This window comes from Engraulis encrasicolus, chromosome 6 (genome assembly GCF_034702125.1).
Source record: "Engraulis encrasicolus isolate BLACKSEA-1 chromosome 6, IST_EnEncr_1.0, whole genome shotgun sequence".
Classification (NCBI taxonomy): Eukaryota; Metazoa; Chordata; class Actinopteri; order Clupeiformes; family Engraulidae; genus Engraulis; species Engraulis encrasicolus.
The window spans coordinates 5,482,513-5,492,512 of NC_085862.1; the positions used below are offsets into that span (position 1 = coordinate 5,482,513).

The 10,000-nt window shown below is 43.0% G+C and overlaps 1 protein-coding gene across 1 annotated transcript in view; it reads left to right on the top strand.

Annotated features, from left to right (window-relative positions):
• The window catches only part of ano8b (anoctamin 8b), an 85,578-nt gene that overhangs the window by 40,908 nt on the left and 34,670 nt on the right, over positions 1–10,000 (top strand). Inside the window, exons 4-6 of the mRNA XM_063200021.1 lie at positions 7,782–7,920; positions 9,261–9,357; positions 9,972–10,000. The exon at positions 9,972–10,000 is cut by the window's right edge and continues 88 nt beyond it. Of these exons, the coding sequence (XP_063056091.1) occupies positions 7,782–7,920; positions 9,261–9,357; positions 9,972–10,000 (265 nt within the window). The remainder of the gene's footprint in view (positions 1–7,781; positions 7,921–9,260; positions 9,358–9,971) is intronic.

The following is a 10,000-nucleotide window of genomic DNA, read 5'->3' on the forward strand; positions in this document are numbered from 1 at the left end:
AGTAGAGATGTTCTCATCACAATTTTGACATTTGGTGCTGAACGGAGCATTTGGGTATTCAAGACTGCAGCCCCCCCACCTTTACGTTGACTCCAATGAAGCACTCAAGCAATCGATCATAAAATGGCATTAAACTTTTGTTTGCAGAGACATGAAACTCACCGAGTGGTCAGAGGTGGGCAGCGATACGTTGGCTCGAAAATCACCGCGAAATACGCTTCCAGAGAAGATATATTCATTATTGTCCGTCTTCATTGTAATGTAATAATGTAAATGTCACACTTTGGCTTTAAGAGTCTTAGAAGGAAGCTGTTTTGCTATTTCACTGCCTGCAGTCTGTTGTGTAATGTGGCATACAGGAATCCAGTCCTAATTGTTTCCTGTATTGATTCTGTAGTGTTGCCTCAACTGCCACTACTGTACTGTGTAATGCTGTCTCTGCCTGCTGCACTGTAGTGTGTGTGTGTGTGTGTGTGTGTGTGTGTGTGTGTGTGTGTGTGTGTGTGTGTGCGTGCGTGCGTGCGTGCGTGCGTGCGTGCGTGCGTGCGTGCGTGCGTGCGTGCGTGCGTGCGTTGATTCCAATGAAGCACTCAATCAATCGATCATAAAATGGCATTAAACTTTTGTTTGCAGAGACATGAAACTCACCGAGTGGTCAGAGGTGGGCAGCGATACGTTGGCTCGAAAATCACCGCGAAATACGCTTCCAGAGAAGATATATTCATTATTGTCCGTCTTCATTGATTGTATTGGTTTGACTAGTATTACTCCGCGCGACCGGAAATGGGGGTGCGTTTGTTTACGTTACTATCTATGGTTTGTATGCAAGCTGTAGTTTTTGTAGCCAGTCCCGCTCAAAGATAGCCGTTCTACCTCGCTCCTTGATGTCTACATAAACAACACACTATCGCTACCTACTGGCTGGATGTCTACTGCTATTCAACGGCGTCTGGGGAAAAATAGGTCCGCCAAATGCTTAACAACAGTTAGAAGGCATATTTCGCTGCAATTTTCGAGTCAATTTATCGCTGTTTACCACTGACCACACGGTGAGTTCCATGTCTTCTCAAACAAAAGTTTAATGCCATTTTATAATCGATTGCTTGAGTGCTCTATTGCAGTCAATGTAAAGGTGGGGGGGCTGCAGTCTTGGATACCCAAATGCTCCGTTCAACACCAAATGTCAAAATTGTGATGAGAACATCTCTACTTCACCCCATAAGTCACACAAACAGGGCTTAATGTCTAAAATAGCGAACTACCACTTTAACACCACTGCTCTTCCATTACTGGGTCAGGTTTGCCCTGGCACAGACAGCACAGCACGCGGGGCACTGCCATCAGAGAGAGAGAGAGAGGGAGAGAGAGAGAGAGAGAGAGAGAGAGAGAGAGAGAGAGAGAGAGGGAGGAACCCCTGCATGGCAGACAGAGGGAGAGAGAGAGAGAAGGAGAGAGAGGAACCCCTGCATGGCAGAGAGAGAGAGAGAGAGAGAGAGAGAGAGAGAGAGAGAGAGAGAGAGAGAGAGAGAGAGAGAGAGAGAAAGAGAGAGAGTGAGAGAGAGAGAGAGGAACCCCTGCAGCAGGATAAGTTGTGTTCTAGAATAGAATATTGCTCTGGAATGGAATGTACTGTAGCACCCGGATATTCCGCCCTAGACTATACTGCCCTACAGGCAAAGAGGGACCAGCTAGCAGCTAGCTTATGGTCCCATAGGATTCAATGAGAGTTGCTAGCTTGAAACTAGACACTAGCGGTTTCAACCTGAAAAGACAAAGAGAACATTATTTAAATCCAAGGGACGTGTAAAATGACTATTATTTACAATAAGGAAATGGCTAGTTAAATAACTGCGCTTTACATTTCATCTTATGGTCCCATAAGATGCAATGATAGTTGCTCGCTTGAAACTAGAGGTTTCAATCTTCAAAACCAGACAAAGAGAACATTATTTACAGTAAATCCAAGGGACGTGTAAAATGAGATTATTTGCGGAAATGTCAAAAAAACCCTCTTTTGAAAGTCGCTTTGATTATAAAGCATCTGCCAAATGCAATGTAATGTAATGTAATAATGTAAATGTCACACTTTGGCTTTAAGAGTCTTAGAAGGAAGCTGTTTTGCTATTTCACTGCCTGCAGTCTGTTGTGTAATGTGGCATACAGGAATCCAGTCCTAATTGTTTCCTGTATTGATTCTGTAGTGTTGCCTCAACTGCCACTACTGTACTGTGTAATGCTGTCTCTGCCTGCTGCACTGTAGTGTGTGTGTGTGTGTGTGTGTGTGTGTGTGTGTGTGTGTGTGTGTGTGTGTGTGCGTGCGTGCGTGCGTGCGTGCGTGCGTGCGTGCGTGCGTGCGTGCGTGCGTGCGTGCGTGCGTGCGCGCGCGTGCGTGCGTGCGTGCGTGCTTGTAATACTGCTTCTGCCTGCTTTACTGTCCTGTGTGTGTCTGTGTGCGTGTGCGCGTGTGTGTGTGCGTGCGTGCGTGAGTGCATGCGTGTGTGCGTTCGTGTGTGTGTGTCTGCCGGCCTGTACTGTGCTGGTGCTGTGCTGTATGGGGGAGGGGAGGCTGAATAAATGGATAAATCATTTAAGACATGTCAGATTGTACATGCATGAACACATGCGCACGCGCACACACACATACACATGCGTGCACACACATACACACACGCACACACAGCCACAGACACACACACACACACACACACACATGCGCAGACAGACATGCGCACATATGCAAATATACACGCACACACACACAAGTTTATAAAAGCACACACACACACACACACACACACACACACACACACACATGCTACATACAGGCCAACCCCCCCCCCCCCACACACACACACACACACACGCGCGCACGCCCACACACACACACATGCACACACACAGACACACACGCACGCACGCACGCACACACACACACACACACACACACACACACACACACACACACACACACACACACACACACACACACACACACACACACACACACACACACACACACACACACACACAGAGTGCTGTCTGGCCATCTGACCCCGCCAGGTTGTGTCTGTGCTGTGTCTGTGTCTGTGTGTAGGCTACATGAGCAGATGGTGGGGCAGGAAGCAGCCAGCTAGCAGGTAGCACGTAGCCGCCCAGGGCAGAACAGGGCAGAGTGGAGTGGAGTGGAGTGGAGCGGACACAGACTGAGGCTTTAGCACACACACATCTGGCAAACCTACAACACAAGTACCCTGGGCAGACAGACAGACAGACAGATGAGCAGACAGAGAGGAAGTCAGAGAAACAGAGACAGACAGTGACAGATATACAGATAGACAGACAGACAGGCAGACAGAGAAACAGACACAAACAGAGACAGATATACAGACAGATATGCAGACAGATAGACAGACAAACAGAGACAGACATACAGACAGATATGCAGACAGACAGACAGACAAACAGACACAGACATACAGACAGATATGCAGACAGACAGACAGACAGACAAACAGACAGATATGCAGACAGACAGACAGACAGACAGACAGACAAACAGAGACAGACATACAGACAGATATGCAGACAGACAGACAGAGGGTTGTGTTCACCATATGAACAACGTTGTTTGTATGAACTGACCGTTTCTGTGAGGCAAAGAGTGGACACACAAACATGCCTGCGGAGCTCAAGGGTGAGAGCTCGTATTTTTAAGGAACATGAATTGGTATCTAGCTGAGTTCTAAAATCTACTAGTAGGTAGCCTGATATGCCAGACTCTCTCTACTTTCACTCCCACTAGAACGTCTCTGTTGGTAGAATAGAGGGGGTATGGCTCATCAGTAGGGGTGTAACGGTACACAAAAATCACGGTTCGGTACGTACCTCGGTTTTTGGGGTCACGGTTCGGTACATTTTCGGTACAGTATATGGGAACAAAATAGAAAACCATTTTCTTCAGCACGTTGTTAATTTCACCAAATTATTGTCAAAATACAAATGGAAAAAAAGGGAAATACATTCAACCAGCTACTTTGAGTCTGAGATTTCATCAGTGTAAGAAATAGTACTTTTTCCTCAAGGTTTCACAAAGACCAAGCCTCTACACCTGTTTTTTCTTGCATTCTCTCTCAGGGTTCTGCAAGAGCCTCTGCATGTAGTAGCAGCATAATGTAAAAACATGAACAGAGTAGCTTTTTACTCAACCTTTCGGTACTCGGTACAGCACTGTTCGATTCGGTATAGGTTTTTTCGGTACGGTACGTCGGTTCGGTTCGATATCGTCACACCCCTACTCGTCAGACTAACTTGCAGATCCGTGGGGAGAATTTGTGGAGGGATCTGTGCTTTTTTTGATAATGTGCAAAATAGGGATGTTTGCGGGAAAATACCACATCAGGAAGAGAACAGGAAATAAGTCAGAAATAAGAACTAGGGAGTTTCCCGTGAAAAAGGGGAGGGCATGAGACATGCAGACAGACAGGCAGTCATTCACATTCAGTGGCAGTCAGGTACGGTAGGCATGCATAGTACTGTAGTTGGGTCTTCAGGCTCTTGCGCATGCTTTCAGTCTCATTCGCTTCCTCTTTACTGGCACGTATATCTCTTTCTCTCTTTCTCTCTCTCACACACACATACACGCACGTACGCGCACACACACACACACACACACACACGCACACGCACGCACACGCACGCACGCACGCACAGGCACACACACACACACACACACACACACACACACACACACACACACACACACACACACACACACACACACACACACACACACACACACACACACACACTACGCTACCATTCTTCCTCATTGCTGTAAATGCTTATTGTTCTTCTGTCTCACTAGTGCCATGCACATCCTCCTACAGTATGCTGTGTCTGTCACAGTGCTCTGCATTTGGTAAATAGCCCTCTGCACTTGGGTCAATGTCTTGAAAAGAGTTTCTGCTAAAACATCACAGTTAATTGCCTCTGGTCAGAAATGTTGATGTGGAGTATGAATTTGTGATCAATGGGTGAGAAATGACTTAGGCTATTAAAAAACTTGCACAGGATATTTGTGAGCTACTCTGTGAGTTTGTGTTTGAATCAACGAGCCCTGAACCTGCAGACCATGATGAGTATAGAGATTAGATAGAGCAGGGGTGTCAACTTCAAATCCACAGCATTCATAATAGTTATACTGTTGCATATTTCTATGTGCTAGTATGTGCTGTTAAACCGGTCCCTCTCATAATTCCTGTGATTCACAATTTTGTGATTCACAATTTTGCCTTCAAGTTATATTTCCTATACATTAATGGTGTATGTGGGCCGTCTGTAATGCACATTTGAAATGATCTCGTGGGCCAAATAAAATGACCCTGTGGACCTGTTGGCCCCCTGGGCCTGAATTTAACTTCCCTGAGATAGAGTATGGAGAAGATACCTACTTTGTACACTATATAATGTGGACAGGTACTCAGTGAAATTGCCTTGGTTAGAAAAACAAAACAAAAATTCTGTTGCTGCGTTGCTTGCCTACGGTAGCTGGTGATATTTCCATACTTGTGATCAGGCCTAGGCTGCAGGTTGCTGTGGGGCCCCTGGAAGGCAAATTTCGTGGCAAAATTTACAGACAGTGTCCGCAATTTTTCACTTTCGGCCAATCAGGACCCCCCTGGCAGGTGGGGGCCCCTAGGCTGCAGCCATATCTAGCCTGTGCAATAATCCGGTCCTGCTTGTGATTGTGAGTCATCAGTCATTCCCCGTGGTGGTTAACACTGTGGCCGTGCTGTGGCCTGCGGCTCTGACCTTCACCTGGCTAAATAAATAAACAGAAACAGAAACACTGACTCGACTCAACACTATTTATAGCTGTCGCCCTGGAATATCAACCGGCCGTCTATCACAGGCATGATAAATTGTCGTGCATGTACAGTAACCTACAGTATCCTTGTCATATGGCTAGAACTGACGATGCCCTTGATGAAAGGTGAAACATCTTCTGAAAAGCTCCTACAAAGTCTTTTGACTACCATGACTAATGTTCACATATGTTTAGTCATACAGATTCATACCAATGATATTTTAGTCGTTTAATTCTGCTGTTCCTTTTGTTATGGAATTCCAATTGCATAATCATTTCAGGTTTTTTTCAGGTTTATTTATTTAAAAAGGGACAGCATATATTACCAGCATTTAAAAAAATGCTAAATACACAAGATTATAGCCATGAGGCTAATTTCCATCTTTTGTCCCTTGACAGGTTTGATGTTCCTTAAAAAAAAACAAGGTTAAAACAAAACTAAAAATACACAGTTATAGTACACAGTTGTAAAATTATAGCCAAAGATATGTCAAACAGTTTAAAAAATAAATAATACAAAATACAGTTACAAGATAAAATACCCAAATAAGTTAGAAGAGCAGCTGCCAGTAGTAGCCTAACTATGGGAAATTATGTTGACAGCATTGATAATCTAATAACCACTGTTTTAACTGTTTACTGAATGAGTGTACTGTTGGCAGTGCTTTAATTTGAGTGGGAATTGTGTTCCAGGTGTGAGAGACTCTGTAGGAGAAAACAGCCTGACTAAAAGCGCTCTTTCTAAAAAGGAACAGAGCAATCACCCCTGGAACTGGCTCTGGTAGCCCTATTTATACTTTTTGTAATAAATATTTGTAGAGGAGGAGGGGCCAGGCCATGGAGAATTTTATATAATAATATTGAATCATTATATTTAATGTAGTTATCCCAGTCCAACAGTTTATGTTTTTTCAGTATTTTACAGTGATGATAAGTTTTGGGCTTTCTATCCAAGATTTTCAGTGCTTGTTTGTATAATGTTTTAATGACTTTTAAGGTTGTGACATTTGCTGATGCCCAACTAGTTAGACAGTAGGACATATGTGACATAATCATTGCGTTAAAATACAGTGTAGCTGACTCAAAGGTTAAATTATTCCTAATGTACCTGAAATTAGCTAGATTAAATTTTATTTTGCCTGTAGTTTTTTTAACATGTTGCTTGAAACCAAGTTGTGCATCTATTATAACACCAAGGTATTTAAACTCTTGGACAACATCCAGTTTCTCACCATGCACCATGATGCTGGGGTCTGGTTCAGTAGTAACCCTTTTAGATAAATACATACAAACAGTCTTTGACACATTGAGATGAAGACGTGAGTGTTGTAGCCATGTACACACATTGTTCATGACTGATGTTAACTGTTGTGCAGCTAGACGTTTGTCTTTTGCGTGGATGTATAATACTGCATCATCTGCATATAGCTGACAGGTTACTGATGCAGGACAACAACTAGACAAGTCATTTATATACTGTACAAGCTGAACAACAGTGGACCTAGTATGGACCCCTGTGGTACTCCAAGAGAGTTGATGCAGGCGCTTGATTTAGTATGCTGCACTCTAACACACTGTGTCATGATTACTGTCCCTCTGTGCGTCCTGTTACAGGATGCAGAGGAAATTAACTCACAGAAATATACTTACTCACATACCAGTAGCCTCTTACTGCAGATTGGGCCATCCATGGGCATATTTTCTCTAAGTTGCTGAAATCACTCAACTACACCATAACAACATTGCTATTACAATACAGAGAGTCTTAAGTAACCGATTAAGACTTGGTCATTTCCATTGCGGTGACAATAAATGATATAACAAGCGCTTTGCGCTAAGGGGCTAAGCAAGCTTTGAATAATTATTTACTTCATTTATTTTCATCATTGTTTATCATGATTTCTCTGTCCTGTAGTCTGTTACGGGGTGCGGAGGAGATGGGTTTACGGAAAGCGGTGAAGCCGGAGTTTGGGAGCGGCACGCGAAGTTTCTCCTGCGAGGAGGATTACATCTACGAGAACATCGAGAGCGAACTCTGCTTCTTCACATCGCAGGTGAGTCAGACAGGACGCACTTATCATCTGTTATATACGGTGCTAGGGCTGGCCGGTTCTGGAAAAAATGCGTATCACGGTTTTCTTGATGAAAATTAATATCACGGTTCTCTGCACATTTTTTTTTTTAAAACAGCGATTTTCCCCCACATCTCAATGTTTCTGAAGAAAAGGCTGAAATTAAATTTAAAAAATTAGATAAAATCCAGAATTTTAATTAATCTCCATTTCTATTTTAATCACTCTTTTGGAATAATAAAAAAAAAAACCTTCTCTCATCAAAAAGTGAACCTTGTGTAGGTGAAAACCGTTATCACATTTTTTAACGGTATACCGCCCAGCCCTACACGGTGCTATCATGTTTTTGCCAGAGGTGTCAAAAGTAAAAGTGAAAGTAAAAAAAGAAACGGTCTCCTTCCAACACAGGTAACTTGCTTATCTTGCTTGAGTAAACAGACCTGTATATTTGTCTTATAATTAGCTGACTCTGCGCTGGTGGGATCAAGTTTGTGGTGGGTTCTTGTTTCGTTTTTAGTGTTTTTCAGTAACAACACAGTCTATACCTCATTAGGTACAATGGAGTAAAAGTTGTAACAGCTATATAATATCATGTGCTAGTGTTGAAATTGCACTGTTAATTTAATTATTTATTTATATTTATATTATATTTAATAATTTATTATTATTTATACTTTCAACACCCCTGTTTTTTTGCTAATGAACTGATAGATGTCCAAGGCATACAGTATTATATTGTTATCTTCCACACACCATGCTCTTCTGTCTTGTTGGTGCGTCTCTGAAGTAATCAATTAGTTAGGAAATGGATCGCACTCAGTTTTTTCTTCTTTCTTCTTCTTTTGTGTTTATTCAAACATTGCAGGGGCAGACAGATGTTTCGGCTGAAAGAGGCTCTTGCTCTTGTCTGTCCCTGCAATGTTTGAATAAAAATAAAAGAATAAGGAAGAAGAAAAAACTGAGTGAGATCCATTTCCTAAATACAGTATTATATTAGAATTGTATTAGCCTCCTTTCACCAGGAGGAACGGACGGTTCACTCTGAAGTCGTCAGTAACACAGCACAATCCATTGCTATTCTGGCAAGATCTTACTTTCTGAATATGCCCTGTCTGTATGGGTGATAAAAACCAACAAAGGTCGGCATCTGCTCCTGCACTTTAGACCCGCGGATTGCTTGGTGCGTCCATTCCCAATAAGTAGTAATCACTGGAGATAATGAAAAAAGGAGGCGCACACAAGGCTTGTGTGAAAAATGTACTAGGATTAGGACTGAATATGTCCTGACTGAATATGTCCTGTCTGTCCTGTATGTGTCGCAGGAGCGTCAGAGTATAATCAAATACTGGCTGGACAATCTTAGGGCCAAACACGGCGAGGTCCTCCACAACATTCACTTCCTAGAAGGGCAGCCAATCAGTAAGTTGCATATTTTGTCGTCATGGATGTTCTCATAATGAGGTCTTTTGGGGATCAGTGGCTATGTTAATTATCATCACTGTTTGGGGTATTTATCCATCAATTCCTTTTGTTTAGTAATTTTCATTTGAGTATGGTATTGTTTGTTTGCTTAATTTTCTGTTTTTACATCGTCAGAGAGAATTGAAGCTCTTGCCAGTTCCAGTTACCCATCTAATCAGCTCAAACACATTTTGGGACAAGCCCCCCTTTTTCTGTCTAAAAATATATATTTTATGATTTTCAGAATTTGTTCTAAGTCTCTGCTTTATCTTTCAGAAAGTTTATGCACACACACATGTGGTGACAGTGTGGTGTGCGGTAAATTGTATTTAAAAAAAAACAACAGCAACAAAAAAACAGAGCAAGTGTGAAAATGTGTGCCATTGGAAAAAAACTATACTGGCCGTGTGCAGGTGCTAAATCCTTATCAACAACTGTGTGTGTGTGTGTGTGTGTGTGTGTGTGTGTGTGTGTGTGTGCGTGTGCGTGTGCGTGTGCGTGTGCGTGTGCGTGTGCGTGTGCGTGTGCGTGTGCGTGTGTGTGTGTGTGTGCGTGTGCGTGTGTGTGTTTAGTCCCGGAGCTGAGGGCGAGGGGCGTGATC